Raw genomic sequence first — 24,491 nt, forward strand, 5'->3', positions numbered from 1 at the left:
CGCAAATATATCATCCTTAGTTCCTGCTCTGGAGAGCTCACAATCTAGAGGAGACAGCACAATACAGAGGCAACAGAATAGTGGCATACAGGCAAGTGGAGAAAAAAAAAGACCATATCAAAATAGTATTGTATCCTTCTAAGGCTTGTATACTGCACAGTTGGTATTTTCCATTTTTAAAAAATACATATAATAATTTTTATGACAATGACATGGTAGTTCTCAGTCAGCATGAAGACCTTGTTCAGCTGGTTCACAAATACATATTAAAAGAAAAAACCCTGCCTTAAGAGCTGCCAGCATAAACAGACAAGACAGACAGAGGGTATAAAACAGAGGCACAGAGGGGGAAGAGATTCTCTATCTGATCAGCTACCCAGCAGGAACAGACCCATGAAACACAGTCTTATTTACAAAAATACTGCTCAACATTTTTCAGTCACTGGGGGTTAACACCACCCTACAGAAAGTCCTAAATGAGGAGAAAAATAACAGTCACAAGACAGAAAGGAAAACAAAGAACAACTCAGATAAAAATGGACAGAACTCCAAAAAAAGTTGTCTGAGAGAAAGGGGAAAAACATTTCATTACAGCAGAAGATAGGATTTTGAAAAGTTGACTGCAGTGAGCTGGTGAAGAGATAAAATTATAGGAGAAAGAGAGGGAGGAGAGAATCCATGAAAAGTTGAAATCCTGGAGGATTAGTTTGAAATGGATTCAGAGATAAAAAAGCTAGTGAGGAAGGGAAAACAAATAGCAGACTAACACAAAGGATGGGGCAATATTTACTCATCCAAATGTTTGGGTTTTTTCTCATATTTTAATTGTCATTTGCTGAAAGAATGAATGTGGTGTGTAATTGCTCTAAATACCTTGGCATACCAAATTTGTCAAAACACCAAACCAAACCCCAACACCCAACAAGAACCAACCCACAAACCAAAATACTCTCCAAAACTACATCATCCAAACAACTTCAAAAACTTGCTGTGAAGAGCACAGCAGTAGTCCTTCTCATTCAAGAAAATGGAATGAGAATAAACTTGGTCAGAAGTTGAAAAAGCTATTTCATTAGGCAAAATATGGTTAACTGTATTCTGATCATCTTCTACTACCTCTAAAGATTGTGGGAAGAGATATTATTAGTGATATAAACTTGTGAAGCTGTAATTGTTACCAGTGCTGGTTTTTTCCATGCAGTGGGTGTTAGATATTTGAGTAAACAAAAGATCAATGGTCAACAGCAAACATGGGATGGCTGCACTGAGCCTTTACAAGCATCTGATTAACCATGCAGAGTTCTGGCAATAAAATTCAATAAGCTACTTCTCAGCAGTGCTGTAGAACCCTTGAATAACTTATAAAATATCTTTCTATCACAGAGATACTATGAAGCATATTCCAGAATTTGACAGGTTTTGTGCATAAGCCCACGCAAACTTCTTGGTTGAGTTGATCTTAGTAATTTAAATCCCTTCAGACTTCAAGATCCTAGAACAATCTGAACCATTTTTCAAAAGCCAGTATAAATGGCAAGAACTTCTCGCTCATTTCTTCCTGTTCACTAAACTCTTTGCATACATAGGTCAGCCTTACAAAATACCTCCCTGTTGGCCCAGCTGCATGAAAAAAACAAACTAGCATGAGAAATCAAACTATTTTCAGACTTTAAAATAAAAAAGGCTAAAATGTCCTATTACTTTCCATATATGTAACTTATTTAAAAAAAAAAAAATCACTTTCTCATCCTGGATGATGGGTTTGATTAACTGCGTACTTCTTACCAGCCCTTCACTTGGCTTGATGTTTGTAAGCTGAATCACTTCAAGGTGAGCAGACTGGGAAACCAGCGGATCAGAAGAGAGCGAGATAATGTGATCACAGACGCCAGAGAGAGTTTTACACTAGGAAGAAAAAAAGAAAATAAAATGTCACCATAAGCATACCATTGCTATCTGTTTGCATATCAACCTACAGTTTAAAGTACTGCATTTTTAAAGTACATATTAAATCGCATTGTTGAATAGACAAGGCAGAGGGAATGAAGGAGGTGGGGAAAGGCCTCAATCAGCAGCACAGCACAAAATCTGGTTTTTGCTATGACCCTGAACTGACACAGCGTCAGACTAGGGAAGCACAAGAGGCAAACGCTTTTGGATCTGAGTAGAGAGAAGGAGGAACTGCATGAGCTGCTCCCACACACTCTCAGGGTTAGGTGCCCTGCCTCCATGCTGTGCTCAGGCACGCAGGCGGCGCAGGGTGACCTCCGACCTCCCTCTCTGTCCACATCTTTTGCAAGACATTAGCTGCCCCCAAATTCCACTAATTTCAGTTGAACGTGCAGATGTTCAGCACAGATGAAAATCAGGCTCTTAATGATGACGGGTAACTCCCATTAACTCTGAAGTTTATTCTATATTAATAAAACGTGCTAATTGACTTTGGACTGAGTTTCTTACGTTCTACTGCTGCCAAGTATGATTTACTATTGCAGGCATGAAGATTACAATAAATAACCATTTCACGATGGGATAATTCTTAAACCTGTTATCCTTGGCAGCCTCTTTGCAGCAAGATAGAAATAAAAAAGTTTCTAAAAAGGCTGGGACTGTCAAACGAGTATTGTGTATCTCCTCATCTCTCGTTCCCTGAACTCCTTCATCTCAGAGGCAGGGAAGTTGTGAGTTTTTCCTATCATTCTCTCATGTTTCTGTAAGCAAGTGATTTTGGAGAGTTTTAATGTTTTCCATGAGTCCCCTTTCAGCATCAACTGATTTCTTGGTTCAGGTTTCCAAATGCATGTTTTTTCAGCAAATTCAGGGATTAGGATATTCTTCTGGTCCCACAACTGTGGCTACCTCCAAAATCAATTAAGAACCAGCTTAAATGCTTTCAAATTCAAAAGATTAAAGCTAATCAGTCTCCTCAAATGACTGAAACACAACTGCTGCACCAACCACTCTTCCAAGATTGCAAATGTATTGGGTTTGCATGGTCAAGTTTTGGTTGCAGGGGGGCTACAGGGGTGGTGTGTTGGGTTTGCGTGGCAAGGTTTTGGTAGTGGGGGGGAGCTACAGGAGTGGCTTCTGCGAGAAGATGCTAGAAGCTTCCCCTGTGTCTGACAGAGCCAATGCCAGCCGGCTCCAAGATGGACCCGCCGCTGGCCAAGGCCAAGCCCATCAGCGCCTCTGTGATAACATATTGAAGAAAGAAAAAAAAACAGTGAGAGAGCGCTTTTGCAGCCAGAGAGAGGAGTGAGAAGATGTAAGAACATCTGCAGACACCAAGGTCAGTGAAGAAGGAGGGGGAGGAGGTGCTCCAGGCGCCGGAGCAAGATCCCCCTGCAGCCCGTGGTGAAGACCATGGTGAAGCAGGCTGTCCCCCTGCAGCCCATGGAGGGAGGATGAGGGGGTGTAGAGATTCCACCTGCAGCCCGTGGAGGACCCCACGCCGGAGCAGGTGGAGGCACCTGAAGGAGGCTGTGACCCCGTGGGAAGCCCGCGCTGGAGCAAGCTCCTGGCAGGACCTGTGGCCCCCTGGAGACAGCAGCCCACGCTAGAGCAGGTGTGCTGGCAGGACTTGTGACCCCGTGGGGGACTGAAGGACTGCACCCTGAGGAAGGGACCCACGCTGAGGCAGTTCATGAAGAACTGCAGCCTGTGGGAAGGACACACATTGCAAAAGTTCGTGGAGGACTGTCTGCTCCACGCTGGAGCAGGGGCAAAGTGTGAGGAGTCCTCCCCCTGAGGGGGAAGAAGCAGCAGAGACACCGTGTGATGAACTGACCACAACCCCCATTCCCGTCCCCCTGCGCTGCTGCGGGGAAGAGGGACAGAAATCAGGAGTGAAGTTAAACCCAGGAACAAGGGAGGGGTGGGGGGAAGGTGTTTTAAGATTTAGGTTTTATTTCTCATTATCCTACTCTGATTTGATTGGTAGTAAATTAAATTAATTTTCCCCAAGTCGAGTCTGTTTTGCCCATGGCGGTAACTGGGGAGTGATCTCTCCCTGTCCTTGCCTCGACCCAGAAGCCTTTCATTACATTTTCCCTCCCCTGCCCAGCTGAGGAGGGCAGTGACAGAGCGGCTTTGGGGGCACCTGGCCTCCAGCCTGGGTCAGCCCACAACAGCAATGCATACTTCTTAAAATAAAAAATGTCCACAAAAATGCTATGAAAAAAGACTATAAAACTGGATACAACTTCCTTGCCAAATCACCATTATAATTCCAAATGCCAAACTACAAATATCTTATGTAAAAAGGAAAGCAAAAAAATTTAAGTGATAAAAGCAACAAAAAAATCCAGTGACAATGAAATCTTAATCCTGTTACAGACTATTACATTGGGATTTTCTCCTCTTTAAGTTATTTACAAATAGTTGGAAGTTTAGGTTAGCATATAGATGGCTTATTTCATTGAACAATAATGTTTCAGAATGAATAAACAAATCAGAATCAAATGGAAAACTAAATTTATATTACTAACACAACCTTCTTCCAGAGATAATATTACCTTCAAACACAGACACACACAAACACAACTACCCCTTCCGCTTTATCTGTATTTCCTGATGCAGAATCAGTTCATTAAAATGAAAATACAGATATGAATACATTTCATGTATTTCATATAATGATGCAGAATCATAACTGGAAAAAGGAAGTCAAGAAATATTTAAAATGGGGTTAAGAATGCTTTGTGCTTTACTTGAGTTAGGAAGAAATGAAAAAGTGATAAAGTGAACTTTATTGCAAAATTGGGTTTTTATGGCTTTTTGGATACATGAAAACTCCTTTGAGCTGACATTTTAAAAAGGTAAAAAATATGAAATTCCATAATGAAAATGAAAGCTTAGACTTCCTGTTTGTTAGAGCTTTTTTAATACAATACTGGCATGTTATTTGTATTTTCATCTCTCTTGTAGAAAACTTTTCTGTTAGAAACTTACAGAAACCTCAGCTCTCCACAAGCAAAGTGAAGACACCTAAATTACAAATTGTTCTCTGATGATGAAAACTGTATATTTCATAGATCTTTAGACATGTATTCACTCATCTAGTCTTCCTATTAATCTTTTCTGAATTTATGGGGTCCTGAGCAGCTTCAGAGAAACTTCTATTTACAATGAATTAATGTATGATTTTTTTTTTCTCCTATTCCCAACCATTGCATTGCAGTGAGATGCCAAAACGCACAGAAAAGGAGTGTTCCTACCATCTAACACAAGGTATGCCATTTCAAGTTCACAGATGTGGCTCCTCATTTAAAAAGAAAGTCCTCGGCTGCCTTGACAGATGATGAGGAAAGGAGTGAGGCACGTCCAGGAAGAGGCCTGGAACAGAAGCCTAAGCTGAGATGTATTAAATAGCTCCCTGAAGCAGCTGCTCTCCCTCTGCCTCTCCTTCAGAGGGGTACAGACAGTCTATACAGTAAGCCTGTGGAGATCAGCATCCCAATATGGTTATATTGGTTGCAATCCTAAAACAAGGTGATATGAATAATCTCCAAGAGGAGCTCTGGGAATATTGGATGCCAAAATCACCAAGTTACTACGATAAAAAAAATCTGCCATATGCTTCTATGCATTTCTAAAAGATTATTGTCTTTTGGGTCTTGCAGCTTTCTTTCCATCTTAGATATTCATACAGCCATTCAACAGTATGATATCGTGCCCATTCTAAGCACAATAAATGAGCCGCAGCAAAGTCTCTAGAGAAGACCCTAAGAGCATTAGAGGATGCTCTTTCAGATTAAGGCTTCAAATTCTGTGACCTTTCCAAAATGTAAAGACTCATTCAATGTGTGGGACTGCATACATAACTGTCTTCCTAGAAAAATGATATTTAGGGCCAAAACTCTGCTGTATTATTATAAAATCTTTTCCATTTCATGAGTATCCAGATCTGACCAGAGTGAAAACAGCTGAAGACAGAGAACTTTTAAAGCTTCATTAAATGTTATCAGGTTCATTACCATGTATTAGTATCTGAGGTGACTGGAAACAGTAAAAGAAAGCAGAAGGTACAGAAAAGTGAAAACAAAAGTTCTTGAATTACTTCTCTCAGTCTCTGTCCAACAGAATTAGCTCTTTTTCTTCTAAGAGAGCACTAGAGGACCTGAGTGATTCAGTAAGACGACATGCCATGAACTAACTGCACCCATAAAGAGAGTTTCTCAAGAAACAGTCACTCTGGATAATAAGACCTAATCACAACATCATCTGCTTAGTAATTATGGAATAGTTCTGTCCAGCAAATTAATTTCATTAAACCATGTTTTGCTCTGCTTGTGAGAATTGTCCTTTCCTTTGGAGGGGAAAGGATGTTTGCTGTAGAAGGACTTTGAATTTAAGGCTCACTGCTATTGCACAGCAAACTGGCATATTCACGTCACCCAGATTTCCAAGGAATGACTAGCTAATTTGTTTTTAATTAAACCACTCATCTAATTTCAGAATAGTATGCATTTTATTTCAGTTTTCTTGTTCTAGCATAATTTCAAGACCTTGGGAACAAAAAGCAATTTTTTAGAAAATGGGTCTGGTTCTGCGCAACCATCCAAAACTTTCAGCTGCTACAAGAAAATATCTAACAACTCCTTTAGTTTTCTTCTGAAAGTATAAGAAGCCTGTTGGTGTTAGAATACTTACAGAATCTTACAAGTCTCCCTTAACTATTATACTTTTAAATAATTTTGGTAAAACACTCCTTGGTTAAAGAGTTGGACTGTAAGCAGGATCAAGCTTGCCCAGAGCCAGGACAGCAAGGGGCCCACTCTTACACAGCAGTATCCTCTCTCCTCTGCAAAGACAGGGTACGTGGGCTGTCACTGGAAACATGTCCAGAGGATGACACAGGCAAAATAATGCTTTTTTCCTTGCCTTTACTCTCAGAAATATCTCATTCACGATTTGCGGGGGGTGGGGGGTGGGGGGGTGTGTGCATGTGTGTCTGTGGAGGATGGGAAGAGGAGGAGGAGGGAAATTCAGCCCCAGGAACATACCGGAGCTTGGATGGTTTTGGGACATATTCATAGGGTACAGACATGTCGTTTACAACAGAATTTAACCAGTGCCTCTGAACGTAGTTACTATCCAGTTCCCATGCAGATTACTGCTGTGGCTTCATTGGCCAAGGCTTTTTAATATACTGATCAGCATAAACCAGCATACAGACAAAACAGCCTTTTCACCAGCAGTATGCTTCCTCTCCATTAGGCCTCTTTATGGAAAAAGACTTTGGACCTATTCAGTGGATCAGGACCTTCCCTGGCAAAGATGCTGCCAGATGACACAGGAACGATGCTAATTTAGTGGAGGCAACATGCTAGTGTGTGTAGAAAGCTCTTTGGCTTCTCTGTGCTCCTCTTCCTAAACACTTCACAGTGTGCCTCATCAGGTTAATCTCATATTCATTCAAGCAACCTCCCTGCCTAAATCTGAAGTTATGTTCGATGCTACTTTACTTCTAGCTTGACTAAATATTCCCTAAGGTCCCCAGGCTTCACCGGAGCTTTCACCTTGGCAGATGCAAAGCCAATTTGACAAATTATGTAGGTGTGAGAAATACCAAGGGGGTTATTATTATATTTTTATTATTACTATTTATTAATTAAAAGTTTAAAAAAATATTATTTTATTTGATGGAAAGTAATGAACTGACATAATATGTTGCATATAGGCTACTCAATTTGAGTGGAAGAAAAGCATACAAACTGTGCACTTTCATGACTCATTTTTTTCCAAACAATTTATGAATGCATTCTTTTTCAGCATAACTACCCAGCACAAGCTGCATCACAGACGTGTATTTTAGTTTCACTAAAATCGGATGACAATACAATTCACCTTTTCTCTCAAATGGTAGTGACCTGTTGTTGCTTTGTAAAACTACATTTCTGTTTATGAAAACATTCCTAACAGGATCAGAATCCTTTGTCTTTTGTAACTGTTGATTCTCTGCTGCAATGCAGTACTAGCTACAGTAAGACACACAGGAGAATGAGCATCCAATTGCTCCTACAAAAATCAGCAGGCATTAAAAATGCCCGGCCTTTCTCAAGCTGCACTCAGCTTCCAGAGTGCAAGGTATGTGAACAAAAGAAAAGGATTTGGCCAGGCCAAAAAAAAAAGGCAAGTTACAAAAAAATAACTAAAAGAAATCAACAGATGATTACGCTTTCTCCTTTTGTCACACAGTCCCTGTTCTCACCATAAGCCTCACAGCGATTACTTCAGTTCTCTTTTGCAGTAACTCATCACTGCACTTTAGCAATAAATTCTTCTTGCTATTCAGTGACAAACTTATAATTGCAGATTGAAGCTACACCACAGGCTTTATGTGCAAAGCTAAATGATTCAAAGGAGGATGAAAAATACCACTACAGAGCATCTAGCTGTTTGGCAGAAAATCAAGGGGAAAGATTTTCTTTCACTCAGTAGGCATCTAGTTTACGCACAGAGCATAAAAAATAATACTTAGTTTCTACCTATATTTTTGGACTGTAGTGTACTGATTTCTAACAAGATTTTCCACAAATGCTCCTTCTTTCAGGAAGAATCCTCAGGGGAATGAGGATCTAAAGGTGACTAAATTAGATTTGCATCTGTTCTGATTCCCTGCGGCTACTTCAATTTGTGCTGAAAACGATGTCTGTCTTCTACAGCAGAGTGGAAAGTACTTAGGGACACAGCTAGCTTCAGAGGCCTCCACAAGCCACGGCCTTTCCTCAAACTGTTCATCTGTTACTTGTACAGGCAGGTCTAGGGTCACAAAGCATTTCTGGTCAAGCAAACACACTTGTGTTTGTTCCTGTTGTTAATTTTACCCAGGCTAGAAACCAAGCTTAAATCTATCTTGCAAAGTATTTGCAATATTGCAGCACCCTGGCTCAAACACATTCCCAGGGCTGAAGGTAAGAAAAGAACCAGCCTCCCTCATCAACCTCTCATCTACATTATTTGGATAAGGAATATGATGGCAATGAGAAACACAGACATTCAGGGCTTAAAAAAAAAAAAAAAAATCATCTCGGCAATGTTAAGTTTAATCTGCTTGGGAAAAAAAAAAAAAGGCAGCTCAGTTGGTTACAGAAGACTGAGACAAAGCAATTTGCTAGACAAGCATTCAGGATGAAGTCTAACTAGTTAGTTTAAGCTAAACTGAAGAATTATTAATCAATTAATTTTGGTCCATAACATTTGTTGTACATTTGAGGTAGGGAATACCTCGTAACTCTGTCAATCTTAGAACTGGCTGGGCCTGGACTTGTCGTTGTGTATACATGAAGTTTAAACAGTGAATTAAATCTTGGATGCAAAAAGAGGCTTCTATTAGAATGAGGTTTGCTGGACCCAATCTGCAAGGTATCTGCAAGCAGGTAGTTACTTTCTTTTTTTCCCTTTAATAAGTCTATCAAAATGATACCTTTGACAATGGATTTTTAGTTGATTATAGTTCTATAACAAATATTCAAACATAGTGGGCAGGAGTGAATTATCATCACTGTGGTTTCTGCAAGGCTTTCAGCAAAAAGCGAACAATCTGATACATTACTTGTTCTTTTCTTTTTTCAATTTAGTAACTTTTTTAACGTAAATAGCTCATTTGTTTTTCAAAAACTTCTGAATATTAATTTCTCTCTGCGGTGCTACTTTCTACAGTTTTCCAACTCAAAAAAACTATATTTTTTTTCAGGAAAATCATCGCAATTTTAAGAAAGTGAAATTCCTTAGGAACATATTCTCTCTTTTTTTAATAGAATTAAACTAAAAAGAAAATTCAGTTAAAACTTATTATTAATCTGACTGGAGCCCGGCTTCTACTTTCTATAATTAGTCCTTCTTGCTTTGCTCTCCCTTTAATACTACTGCTTCACATGGATTAATCTGAACTAGATATTTCCATCATATACAGCCTTGAACAGCTGGATGGAATCAACGAATTATTCTTCAAAGATTTTAAAGCTCCATTCAGACTTTCACAACGATTAACTTATAAGTCCCCAAATAAGCAGAACTGATACCCTTTTAAGCTGAGCAGTTTTACATGTATTTTATCATCTCAAGTTAAACTAATATAAAGATTCTAAATATAAACTAGCAAAAGCACACTGATTTCCAAATTTGAAGTAAACACCACACCTATGGCTTATCCTTTCATATTTAGGCCCACTGCTTCTTAAAACCTGTTCTTCTTAATATTTTCTATTGCCATCTACTTCTGTTGGTAATATCTTCTGGTGATATTTACTTTCTTTTTATATTACTAACATGTTTACTATTATTATTATTTAATTATGTATTTATTACATCACTTACTGAGTAAAAGGTAATCTGGAAACAACATACTGAGAAATTAAGTGGTAGAAATATGAAGCATTTATCCGTATTCATGAATATTTCAGAAGCATCAACATTTTAATGAGCAAAAACCAACACGTTATTCCTATGCGATTTTACGCTTTTTATTCCATAGAAACCAAGTGTTTCTGTGAACAGATTCACAGAAAAAAACCCCAAACTTTAAGAAATATAGTTGTCTTTAAAATAATTGTTTCAACACTCCTGCAATTCTAGGGCAGAAAATTACAGAAGAGGTATTTTTTCCCAGAATCACTTTGCAAGTCCATTTAGAAGAAATAAACAAGTTGAAGTACGTAATTTCTTCTTAAAATTTCATCAGTTTTCCATAAGCCCTTTTCCTTTAGATACATTTTATGTGCTTAGTTGAATAACACAGATTAGTTTACTACTTAATCTAATATTGTGAGTAACAGTCAAAATGCTTTTATATAGCATTTGAAACTCAAACTGCTTGGAGTAAACAAAAGTATTTCTTTCTAGAATATAAGCTGAAGCTATACAGTTCTGTCTCTGCTGAATACCATTTCTTAAACTTATCAGTGATATCTAAAAAGCTAACATCAGAATAAGTTTATTGACATTAAAACATACTATCTATGGACAAGGTTATTGAGCAGTCTCTCCAGATGAACACCCACATCTCTGAAAGAAAGAGGGCATTCATTTGCTTTTCAAAAGAAATTACTGCCATTAGAATATGAGCAAATTAACTATTTTTTGGCCCTACCTAATTACAGCAAACCAATCCATCATTTAATTGAGGATCTTGCCTTTGGTGAGGGATGTTCCCTATTCCACCATTCTTTAGAGGGTGAAGAAGACTCAGTGATGGGTTAACTTTGGAGGTATCCATGTAAGCACTTCAGTAGCAGCGGAGTGGTCTCACATCCCCCACCTGTGCCTCCACACCCTCTTACCCCCTGATTTGGCACAAAGTAGGCTTGCTCCACGGGGAACAGGCCAGCATCCCCACAGGAGATATATGCTTACAGAGCTCCAGCTCCTGAACTACGGCACATGAGTCCAAAATAACACTTTAAGCCAAGTGAACAGTGGAGATGTTCAATTCAGAACACAGGTTCGACCTGAAGTACTGTACTGGACCACCAATAGATAACGTGGACAAAAATCAACTACTTTGATCCAATGATCTGCTCCTAAGGTGGCAAATAGCTTGGTGTCCTAAAGAGTACATAACTGTCCTTTAATTTATTTTCATTTCTATAGCCGTAGTTCTTTTTTACTTACGTAAGAAGGATCTCTTAAAATTTGACTTTAATCCTTAGTGGGAACAATACCTTGCAACAAGGATCTCCTTAGGCTAATTGCATGAATTGCTAATTAGTTGTAAGTCGCCGCCTTTCACTTTTGTGAGGAACCTTGTTTCCTTGTGTCATGAAGAGAACGTGGTACGTGAAATCATATGGTGTGAGCCTACAGTTTTGAATTCAATTCCTTCTCTAAGTCATCCCAGCAAACACAGCTGTATGTTGGTATCTGAGTATTCAAAGACAGCTGGATGTGATGCTGCCTAGACACCGTTTCTGTTACCTCCAGGAGTTTGCATGGTTTGCAGATGGGAAATGGATTTGCATACTCAGATACTCAGAAAATGCATTTGCAATAGATTGGTCTTTGAATTTAAGACAGAATTTATTTTCTCTCTATATAATATCTTCGTATATGTCCTCTCCTCCCAGTCTTCCCTAGTTCTCCCAGCATTTCTCATTCAAGACTCTTTCCACGCCTTTACCAAAATTTACTACTATTCTTTTCATATCAGAAAACCTTCTTTTTAACACTCACCTGTAAATTTACTGGATGCATAGTCTGTAACAAGAGATTTAAATTCTTAATACCTCTCTAGAACATCTTTAATCTAGTTTGTACTCGTGCATTCAAATACTGTTATCTCATAAGGTATCTAACGTCCTCTCTTCTTTGGCATAAAAAAAAAATGCACTCTCAAGATCTTGACATCAGTAGGGTTTCCCCCTCTTTTTTTAATCTACCTGTTAGATTGTTCCTCCCCAGATTGTCTAATGGGCTAAAGCCACACCACCTTTATCTGTCTTCCAAGGGGAGGGGTTAGAGAGAACTGCGACTTCTTTCAATTCCAATACTATCATCAACCTTCTCACCTGCACTTGTAAAATACTCCCTTTCAAATTCAAAATATGATTTCAAATCCCATCTTTTAATTATTCAATCACAGATTTATTTGTTTCCTTGATTGCTTTTGGTCAGCTTTTGGCCCATGAAATCCCAACCATCAGCTGAAATGCAACATGGTCAGAAATAATCCAAGTTACATGTAACACACATAGTAATTCTTAATCCTAGGCTTCAGTAAAACATTCAATGCTCTGTTCGTCTTTCCTTGCAAGCTTAAGTACTAATCGTAGAAGCTAATTAAGCTCTCCACAATAATACATATGTCCACCTGTCACTACAATGAAGTTACTATTGAGTTAAAGAAATAAGCCTATGTGCACCTGAATGATGTAAGATAACTTTTGAAACCTGTCTCAAATTTGTGCACATGCATATCTTAAACAAATCTCTCTCAGTTTCCTCAAAATTTTCTGTCGAAGACTATATTGACTGATGCTTCATCAGCTTTAAACACTGCCAGCTCCCTTTACAATCCTTTTTCCTAATTTGTAAAAGATATATACTGTATATAGCAATGTCAGAACTCTTGGCTCTTACAGCAGAAAGCAAGTATGTATTGAAAACCAGGGTATATATGATTTCAAACTTACAGCACTTCAACTTTTGCCAAGATTATGCAATTAAAAACTTCATTAGTTAAATACTTGCAGAGATCAGCCTAGCAAAGATGATGATGTCAGCCTGACTAAAATTGCTAATTCTTTGTGTCCCACAGGAAAAATGTCAGTGAAACTTAAAAATACAAGGAGACATTTTATTCCACATCACTGTGAAATCAAAGCATCAAAAGCTTACAGAATTCAGCTTGCCAAGCATTTGATATGGGAGCACTGAAAAATAACGTACAGCAAAATAGTGGGAAGCTCACCTTTTAAAATAAAGAAAGGCAGTATTTTCTTGCTTAAGCTCCAGTACTAAGAAAAGTGAGATACCAAAACCTACCTAAATGTGAAATACAGTGAATAAATTAAACCAATTAATTATTCACTCTTAGGAGGAATATCTTCATATCTAAGTTTTAGAAACGAGCTCTGGGTTAACTTCATAGTCACTAAACTACAGCCACAACATGAGATGAAATCTAATATCTAAACCTGAGGTTCAGTTTTCAGACAAAGTTTAATCAAGCTTTTGACTCTCCATCTACCAAAGTACCAGCCTTTCAAACCAATCCTGTGTTCTGATGCCCTGATGACTTTCATCTGCTTTATTCATTATCAATAGCACTACAGATTCTGGGAACCGGCTGCTGTATTTATGCTGAGCATTCAAAAGGAAAGAATTGCATTAATTTTCCTATCACTAGACTGCTTCCATGCTCCTATGAGGAATAAAGTTGTATAAATGAAGCTGTATCACCAACATAAATATATATGATTTCATAGAAGCCTAGCAACCAGCTTGCTCTCAGGAAAAAACCTACCATTTTTCAAAATCATTCTTATGACCATGGTTTACAAATAACAGATGGGCCTGAGCCAGACAAACACAAGCCCTTGCAAAGTTCCTGGCTTCTCATACGCCAAGTTCAGCTTCCAGAACATCATTACCTATTCACAAGTAGTTCCATGCATTCGCTCAGCCATATCCAGACTAGTTCAGTATCACACTGGCGCTGCATAGAAAAAGCTCAAAACACACAGGTCTATGATTCTATGTATTCCATACAAATATATTTATTAATAGAAATCCAAACACTACTCACCACATGAAGAATTTTGTTCTCTGTTTCATATACTGTGCAATCCTGAGAAAGTAAAGCAGAAAAGGCAGGTTAAATTGATCCAGTCATTCACCCTTCCTAGATTTATCCTTAAAAAGAATTAAACTGAAAATTGAATTGAATTGAAGTTCAATTGAAATTGAATTTGAAATTCAATTGAAATTGAAATTCAAATTGAAAATTGAATTGAAAAGTCATTAGGATGAAACAAAAGTTTTCAAAGTCTCAAACAGAATGGAAAGATTCATGTAACCAAAGTGTGAAGCCAGCACAGAAAGAAAATACTGGTAAATGTTTATATCTATTCACTAGTTCTTGTTGCTTCCTTCCTTGAGATAATGATCTTCCTCCACTTTACATCCCTTTGGCACATACCAGCTAGTGACATGTATGCCAGACAAGTGGCTTCAACCAGCAGTTCATGACCATGGACAAAAATGACCTGTTTCTAGTGGTAACACTGAAAAACAGAGGTACCAGCAATAGCCTTAAGTAATTACAAAAGAAAACTTTGCTGAGCTGAACTGACACGTTTGCACACCCTGCCAAAGATGAGAAGGAAAACCCTGGGAGGAGGAAGAAGAGAAAAGGGAACCACTGGGTGTTTATAACACTCCATGCAATGAGGGGGAAGATAAATGCCAAATACAAAACAGACAGGAACCTTGAGTTGGACCATCTTATTAGATGCAGCCTGCTGGGGACAGCAAGCACATTGCTGTCTGTCACCTTATGTAGCATGTGAGGCAGATTCTATAAGCAAGACTAAGAGACTAAGCTGGGGTGGGGGGGGCTGTGAAAGTTTTTCTAACAGGCCAAAATCTCAGTGGATAAAGAGAAATGGAATTAGTAAGGCAGAGAGCACATGAAATACAACATTGATGAAAGAACCACTCTTTTCCAAGTTCATCAGATGCTGTAGCTTTATGGTAATTAGTACAAGCTCTGTTTGAACAGTTGCTTTATATCCTACCTAATAACCCACATGAAAAATGTGACTAAGTTTTCATCTTTTAAGTCTCATTTTTAAATCAGTTTACCCTGGTAGAAAAACAGCTTTGTTACATGCAACTGTTTAAAAAAAAAAAAAAAAAAAAAAAAAAGGAGTTTTAATCCATGAAACACTTCTAGTGTTAGTCAGGCAAAAAAAGCTAATGTGTTCTTAAGCTTTACATAAAGCAACCTATGCAGAAGCAGCAGGTTAATCAGGGAGTATTTTCCTAATAACAGCTGTTGGCATTCAGGAAACATTTGCCAGTAAGTACAGCCGGAAAGAAAACCTAGCACATTTAATTATATGCAGACATCAATGAAGTATTTGCAATCTTAGTAGCAAAACACACATTTCATTGTTATATGTGGGAGGGCGTGTAACATTTTCAATCCGGATACATCTATGTTCTGCATGGTTTCTTATGAATCATTTTGCAAAAATAGCAGGAAGAGACTGAAACATTTATATTGAAGGGGAAAAAAAGTGCTTTTAAGCAGACATAATTATTTCATTGGTAATAGGAAGAGTTTACTATAAGTTTAAACATTCAGCTTAAAGAGGATACAGTTCGAGAAGCCACACTACTAAGGGAAGAAGTATTCTGGGTTCTGAAATGTTGTAGAGGTTGATTTACTGCAACCAAGAAACCAGTGAATAACAGAGAAACACTGCTACATCCTTGAAATGAAACTCGTCCACACAATCTTGAAGGAAGCTAAAGAAATATGCTTATTTCTGACAAACCAAGAGTATATATAAAAAAATACAGTATTTCTGAATCTAGAAAAGACAGTAAAGCAAGTGGAAAACTTCCCAGGCATCCAGTCTATGTATAAGGGCAGGTGGCCTCTCCCTTAAATTCTCTCCTCAACACACAATTCCCTACAAATCCAGAGTCTGAAAGAATTGCTAAATGGCTTAATCACATAGCAGACAGTTGATTTTTGATGCTACATCTTCGTATCTTGGCAGTTTGCTAAACCATAAAACCCAGAAAAACTGGAGGAGAGCAAACGTAATGCTTAGGTAAAAAAACAATTCCACAATATACTTTTTGCATACATGAATGACATCCAACTAAACATAATTCAAGCATGAACTCAGGGCAATGCAAAGATCCATGCCAGCATAGCCCAGAGCACGCCTGACGTCTAGGATTTAAAGAAACCTAGAAAAGGTCATCAAGCTGATTTCAACTTCCTGCAGCCATGCCTAGAGATGAGGGCTGAGACTACTTCTGAATGATCCCAAGAGCAAAACCTACATGTCGCTTTCTTTAATAGCGAGCAGTTTATTTCCCCTTAGATTTTTTAAGACACTCTGCTGCTTTGTGCTTTATCTTTAGCAAGTGCCGAGGATAACTGTGCCCACCCTCTTCAAACATCCCTTAGGTAGAATGATAAGCTGAATGCTTATTACTGGGGGCCTTTACCATTTACAGTTATTGCTTTTTCATACCCATTTCATTTCAACTAAAAGAGCTTAAAGCACTTGAGAACTATAAAAAGAGTCGCTAACTATGCAATTAGAAATAAATTCGTATTCTTCATAGTATACCACCCACAGCTGGAGAACATCTCTTCATTCCATACCTAGACTACAAGCCCATATCTTACTCCTGCAAGTTCTTTTAAATATCTGTTTAACCACAGTATCAAAACATTGCAATTAAGGTAAGAAACAGATCATACGCAAGTTTACCATCAACCTTTTTCTACTTTAGAAAAGCAGGAACACGCAAAAAAAATCTGCAACCAAGCTTTACTCCTACACAAGCTAACAATTTGCTATTCACTTAGTGAAACAATATTGTGATTACTCTTGAATTGAAATACATGGATACAGCAAGGAGGAGATACTTTACTTTTACCTATTTATTCTCTGAACGTCACACATATATTCACTGATAACCTATAACTCAAGCTAGGCAATGTGATCTTTGTCTAACCAACCAAAAAAAACTTCAGCTGAAACAGCATAAGGTTATCTTCTAAATATGCATTATTTTCTAAAAGATTAATTTTTTTTTGCTGTTGTTGCTAATAAAGCTACAAAAGCAGTTCTGTGTTAATTTATACTTCCTGAAGATGTAGTCAAATATTGGCCATTAGCAGTTTCAGAGAGGAAAATGGGACAGTATCATTTGCAAAGAAAGAGAAGTAAAAGGAAAGTGTGATGGAACAACTACTACTATCAGAATTCCATGGTCACTCTTTCCAGCTCTGCCTCATGCATCAAAAATGGCAAAAGTGACCTTTGTGGAGGCAGCTGGAACTAGGCTAAGATCCTAAAAAAAGGGAAACATGAGATCCGAAATTGGAAGAAAAGGAAAAAAATGCAGTAAGGGAGGAAGATAAGAAAAGCAAGAACAAACCACAACAATCAGGGAGAGTTCTTCTGCACTTTCAATCCCAGTATAATTTTAAAACCTGTTTTTAAGACTAGCAAGACCTATGTTACACTGCAGCTGAGAGGCATCACTTACATTTCCTCCAGAACTTCTGAACTTCATAACCACAATTCTACATCACTTTCACAAAAATTACAGGTTTTATCTGCAAAGATTCTATTGTAATATCATAAGTAATAATTACTAAAGACATTTAAATTAAACCCACTGAGTTAGCACTGACTTGTGACAATGCTACAAAATGTACGCATCTCACCCCACCATTTCCCAGACATTGTTAGAATAATCCACACGTGAGGCAACATATATAAAATACAAGTATTTGTGGATTTTCTTTTTCAAAAGCTTTATGATCCTTTATTTTTCCATTTTATTTTCTTCTCCCCTCACTATTATTGCCTTCTTTTTAACCATTTGTTTCAGTATGTCACAGAAGTGGGGAATGGTGTCAGCTAATCGCAGCAGTACTTTTCTTATTTTTTAGTCCTTTTCTTTGCACTCGAGTTGATTAAATCTCAACTCAAAATGTGAAGTACTGAGATCTAAAAGACCTGCCAACTCATCCTACTGCTCATATATCCCACAGGGAAAAAACGTTCATGCAGTTCTCCAGTACTATAACTACAGGAAAATAATCAGCAGAAAACATGTCTATTTTTGCATATATATGATCCGGTTTACAAGTCCGAGTTGGCAACCTGCCAAATTACCTATTGCAACTACCTGTCAAACACTTCTCAGGGTACTTGCAGGCTATAATCTTGAAACATATCATCATTACTACTACTACTACTACTACTACTACTACTACTACTACTACTACTATTATTTGTGGGTTTTATTCTAGGCAGCTGCTGCACTGCACTCTTGGCAGTCTTAAGTTCCTGTGAACTCCATGAACTTCAGAATAAAGTTATGCTAGCTTAGAAAATAATGTATATACACAAATAGTTAAGGGATACAAAACGGGGTAATTGCAGAAATATGTTTATTAGTTCTTTAGCAACAAATCAGCAACATTTCAGCATATCTAGTAATCCTTAGATCAGAGTGCTCAAGAGAGGGCATGGGCTTCTTTCACTGTATTTTCTTTTCAGCAGGTTGCCTTAGTTGCTCATGTATATTTAGCCATCCTAATTTATTTTTTCCTCCAAGGCAAGGAAATTTCCTAGGCAGAATTGATACAGAAGCAGGCTATATGACTGTCAAGAACAAAAACCAGATCTCCTGATACTCAGGTAACATGTCAGCCCAAAAACATCCTCTGTGTATTCATGATAGCAGCTTTGCTCAAAAGCAGGCTGTGTGGTGCTACAGAGGTGGAGTCAACCGGAGCAGATTGGGAAAAACAAGAGCTTGCCATGAAAGCGTTCGGTCTCCAGGCAGCTTTCAAGCTGCTTCTGGTGGAGCTTCTTCACTCATTTTTTTCATTTGTTTTCCTCTGCAATCCAACTGAATTTACATGAAGACAATTTACACATGTGTGTTTGTGTATTTTCCACTGTTTTTACCAGTATTTTGCTGATAAAATGTAGGCAAGGTTAGGAATACAATTTTAAAAGCAATAATGAAATTGCCTGGGAAATGCATCTTTCATAAGCAATCCCACACATCTTCCATGTCTAGTTTTAAGAGGGCAACAGCTAGATTTTATGTACTGCTTAAAAACAGATGTCTGATAGAATTGCTGTCACCATTATTTTGAAGTCACGCAAAATGTTCTAAACTATGTAACTCCAGTTCTCTATTTGTAACAAAAATAATGAATTACATGATTGCTAAAAGAAGGTTCAGACTCTCATGCATTGCCAAACCTTTGGCATAAAATCTCTCTTGGGCAATGTAACCATTGGTTGGAATTAAGCCAAGCCATCCTTGAAATCCTTTTGCTTCTCAAATTGATTAAAACTGTAACTGAATCCTTTAATACCAGTATAACGCAAATGGATGGTCTGTTGGTCTTGCTAATTAGCAACAATAAAAAATAATTAACTTGAGAATGCTTAGATCATAACTCCCGGTCCCTTCAGCCTCAGCATCGCACCGTCAAAAATAAGTTGTTCTGGCTTCAAGGAGCTCACTCTGAGCCTGTTCAAGTGTCACTAGCCCCAGGGAATTTATGCCATTGGCTCTAGAAAGGCTCATTTGGTTTGAATTCTGCCCAATTCAGCTACGGCAATAGAGCCACAAGACTGAGGTTTGCTGGAGTCGTCACTGAAGGTTCTCACAAAAGTTCTCAACAACAACAATGACAAAGCTTTGCCAACACATGAAGAAGGCAAAAGTTTTATAGCTTTCACAGTACCTTCATGATTATTACCTCTCATCGCTTTTCTTGGACCAACACAGTGGTAGGTAATTTCCAAACAAGTACAAGGGTAAGTTAGGTTGAGTTAATTTAGCCTTTCACTACTTAGAAAATGCATGGAAAATATATCTAATACAATTGATGGCAGCATTAAACAATGACAGTTTTGAAACAATAAACTTGATCGATATAATAGAGGCTATAGCAAAATGCTGTGTTCTATAGACCATGACAATTAGAAAACTGAAGGACATTAGGGAACTCTGCTCAGACTGTGATTTACAGGTCTGTCTGGGTAATTACTGGAACAATAAAATACAAATTGGCAGATATACAGCTCTCTTTAACCCCTCCCCTCCAATCCCCCTTCACAAAAACAAGAAACAAAAAACTCTTCAATACCCCCAAAACTACAGAAGCTGGCGAGCAGGTAATGTTCTCCTCTGGTAACAGGCAAAGAATTAAGAGCGTGACACAAGCAGAGGTTTCCTGAGGTGCTTTACGACGTCTTAGATTTTAAGAGGTCTAGCAGGACTTTGGATACAAAAAGTGTGGGCCTTGGGGACACTGACAACTACAAATGCTTGGAACAGAGAGAGGGGAAGAGGAAATAACTTCTTCCTGTCTCACTACCTAAAATGCAATAGCAAGCTCCTCTTAAGCTATGCAAAAATCCAGCACTTGCACAGGTAATCCTTGGCTGCTGCCATACAAAATGAATTTTTAAAATTACACAGCCATTGTTAAAAATATATACTGTGTTTCTAAGTGGACATCCCAAAATATGTGCTTCCCCTGACTTTCGTCTCACTGAGCTGCTCCAAAAGAGTCTCCCATCATGGCTGTTCCTCCTCCTTCCAACTGCCACAGTTCCAGGGAGCTCTGTCCTCAACTCTCCTCTTTTCTGCAACCTCTTCCTATTGCTCAGCAGCCTCCTAAAATCATGCTGCTTTAATTATCATCTCTGTGCGGATGAGTCACAGATCTCTCGTCCCTTCTGTTCACATTCGCAGTTCAGAATCTCCTTCTGGATATTTGCCACCAGCCCTAACGCAGTATGCTGAAAAGCTAAAATCACGTTTCTTCCCAAACCCCCCCTGCTCCCCCCTTCTTTCCCTATCTCTGTCAACAACTCCACCACCTTATGTCCCACAAGCTCACAACCTGGGTGCCATTTTCAACTTCTCTATGCTTCCCACACAAATCCTGTCGATTTTCTTCCCACTGCCGTTCAGAAATGTTTGCTTTCTTTCTCACTTATGCTACAATTATTCAAGCCCTGCAGTTTCTTGACACTGGGTCTATGGCATCCTCCATCTATTATTATTCCTTGCCCCTCCACACTGAAGCCAGAGCTCATCTGTATCTGCAGCAACCCACTCTGTCCTCCCCCATTGGAAACATGCGTAAGAACCAACAGAGATGGGAGAAAAGAGAATGGTGAGCACACACCATTTGAGATACTAAAGGAAAAGGAAAAAAAATTTCTATTGTGAAAAATATAATGCAAGCTATCAAATAAATGCTACAAAAAAGGGCATTTCCTATGCAACCTGCACAAATGCTTCTAAAAGTCTAGAGCCTTTCTCTGAATATTTAATGAACCTGCAATTCTCTAAGTTCATAACCCTTGTGTACAAACTAATAACAATTACCCAGCTTACTGAGTACAAAGAATTGCCTTAATTTTATTTAAACAATCTGCGTGGAGTGGCAGCTATCACCATAGTAACAGAATAGTTCGTGTAAAAATTTAACACAACTTATATAAATCACCCACAGATCAAGCAACTACTGGGAAAAATTGCTCGTTGGATTAAGAGAGATGCAATGTGTTCACTAAGCTCTTTTCTTCTATCTTTCTGAATTCATTTTCTAGTTCCAATTATTTCTACCCTCCTTTCTGTAAAAGACATCATCTTGCTTTCCTTTGGGGTCTGGTCACATTGTAGTTCTTAATTTGCATATAGAGAGTAACACTTCTTCCTACTACATCATTTCTAAAATGAGCTGGTATACCATTAGGTCAGAAACCGCAGCAAGTATTTTAGCACGAACTAAAATCACATTGATACTTGCTCATATATCCTACTAGAATCTAAGTGCTTATGTGGTTTAAATTGAATTTCAGCTCTTAGGGTGATTTCTCTACACAACTATGTTCTCAGCAGGTAAAAATAAAATCCACTGAAACTATCAACAGGTGAGAGGTTGGAAATGAGGCAAAAATGTTCCATTCAAAGGAGAAAAAACAAAGTCAAAACACCCTTTTTTCAACACCTCTAATTCAGAAAAGTAAGCGTCATGCATTCAAAATTAAATCTTTTATTACTGACATGCAAAATAAGAGTTTGTAGCATGATGTGTTGTGCAGTTCTTAAGTCTTCAATGTCACATCAAACACCATATAGAGGTAAGTAACTTCTTAATTTTTCACTCCCGCTTTTCCTCTATTACTGTCATGAAAAAAGAATTGTAGTTTATAAAACATAATTGCAGCAAAATACTTCATGTTTCATATAGTGCCTAGGTGGTTATTCTGCCAATAGATGAAATAAAATTAATCGAACTTGAGAAAAAGTAGTGATATTTAGGTAGATGGCATTTCAGGCTCAGCTATGACTTGAAGGTTTCATGTTGGATCATCTGAAATTCTTGATGTATTTTTAATGGATTCAAGCAAACACACACACACATACCTCACATTATATTCCTGAAATAAAGAGTGACCCTAGACTTTTTTCATGCTCAAGGCTTTGACTAGCTACCTAGCAACACATAGTTTCTGTAATTCACTATACTGAGGTGAAATCTTTCTTAGCTGCACCTGGTTACAGAGACTGTACCATCTCTGGAAAGGGGAATCAGTTTCCAAAGTAAAAGAAATGCAGAGTCCCCATCTTCACTTCCACTGATATGACCAATACAATCGTAATTCATCATCATCATTAATGATTAAATTTAGTATTTATAAAGAATTACACAGGAAACATGGCATATCCTCTGTCTGCCGCTGTTCAAATGGAAACTGTGATGTCACTCAACATGCACTGACACAGTGCCCACAACAATCAGTCTAAGAAAAAAAATGTTTTATTTAAAGGAAACATATGAGAGAAAACACATTTTCCCCTCTGTCTACTCTTTATCTCAGTTTCTACCAACTTTCTGCTACTTCCTGCAAGTGCTTCCATGAGTGTATGAATTAACTCAACAGTCCCTGACTCCTTCAATGTCACCTTGACCCACTTACACTCCATTTCTTAGAAAAATTTAACAGCTGCAATGGTTTACCAGCATATGCCCCATCAGAAAGACTACTCCTTTTTCCACAAATTATCCTGCTTTGTGTTTCATTTTTGCCCATGTTCAGAGACTGTCAATCATTAATCTGGAAGAAAAACAATCAAACAAAAAAACCCCAAACAATCCAACACCAATCCATTTTTGCTTTCTGGTCACTACACTTCTTATATACTCATCATCTTTTGGGGTTCTTCTTTGTTTTGTTTTTTCTTGTTCCACCCATGAGGAAAAGAAACTACTTTCTCTAAGAAAGGAAAAGAAAACACAGCTAACAAATACATAGGACCTTAGAGGGTGGGTTTTTATTAAAGCATGCAGTGGCTTCATAAGCTACTTTGAAAATGTCACATCACAGACTACACAAGTTTAGAAAAAAACCTCTTTACAGCATATATCTCAATGACAACTAATGAGTCATCAAATCATTTCTAGTACTGGTTCATATCCGTATATTATTGATGTTTTAACTTTTGAGCTATTCTATGCCTAATCCCATTTCAAAAAGAACTTCAAAACTTAAATCAAAGACAACAATACATCTACAAGTAAGCCATTTCAAAGGAAAAAAGAAGTATAATAAAACAGCAAAAATAAACTACCAGAATCAGAAAAAAGCATCAATGTTAAGCACCTTAGGCACTTTTTACATTACATTAAATTACATCTGAAATTTTCCATAAAACTGTGCTATAGAGAAATAAGCTACTCCAGTATGAAAAAGAGAAAAACATTGCTAAAGAGCATAAACTGAAACTACTTTGACATAGTTTCTTGTAAACAAAAAACAATTTCATATTTCCAACAATCCTTTAAATTGTATTTTACCTTATACATTATACATTGACTTCTAAATGTGAAGAAAACAACTGCACAGGATAATACATCTCCTGAAACACCACTACTTCAGAGCACTGCTTGCAACCTTGTGCGGCAAAAAACCTTGCTTAAGAGCAGCACTTGAAGGATACAAGGTGAGTCTAAATTTCTGCCAGTGTTACTCGCAATGAGTTATAACACTTATATACATTCAGGACCATTTGGATTCCATGTACTATAGGTAGATACTGCCTGGGTATTGCTTTCAAGGGGGAGGCTTTTTTGTTCTGTTTTTAACTATTCATCACATCTATTTAGCTACCCACTTGTACACTTACCCCCCTACTTGTACACTTATCAGAAATGGGCCATTTTGTATAAATGGTGTACTATG

At 38.0% G+C, this 24,491-nt stretch overlaps 1 protein-coding gene across 8 annotated transcripts in view; it reads right to left on the reverse strand.

Annotated features, from left to right (window-relative positions):
* Nucleotides 1-24,491, reverse strand: part of CNKSR2 (connector enhancer of kinase suppressor of Ras 2) — a 232,707-nt gene that overhangs the window by 134,657 nt on the left and 73,559 nt on the right. For all 8 annotated transcript variants that reach the window (XM_075775023.1, XM_075775019.1, XM_075775012.1 and 5 more), the window contains exons 5-6: nucleotides 14,246-14,287; nucleotides 1,786-1,905 (exon numbers count right to left, since the gene is read on the reverse strand). In XM_075775023.1, coding sequence (XP_075631138.1) covers nucleotides 1,786-1,905; nucleotides 14,246-14,287 — 162 coding nt within the window. The remainder of the gene's footprint in view (nucleotides 1-1,785; nucleotides 1,906-14,245; nucleotides 14,288-24,491) is intronic.

The sequence above is a fragment of the Balearica regulorum genome, chromosome 1 (genome assembly GCF_011004875.1).
Source record: "Balearica regulorum gibbericeps isolate bBalReg1 chromosome 1, bBalReg1.pri, whole genome shotgun sequence".
Classification (NCBI taxonomy): Eukaryota; Metazoa; Chordata; class Aves; order Gruiformes; family Gruidae; genus Balearica; species Balearica regulorum.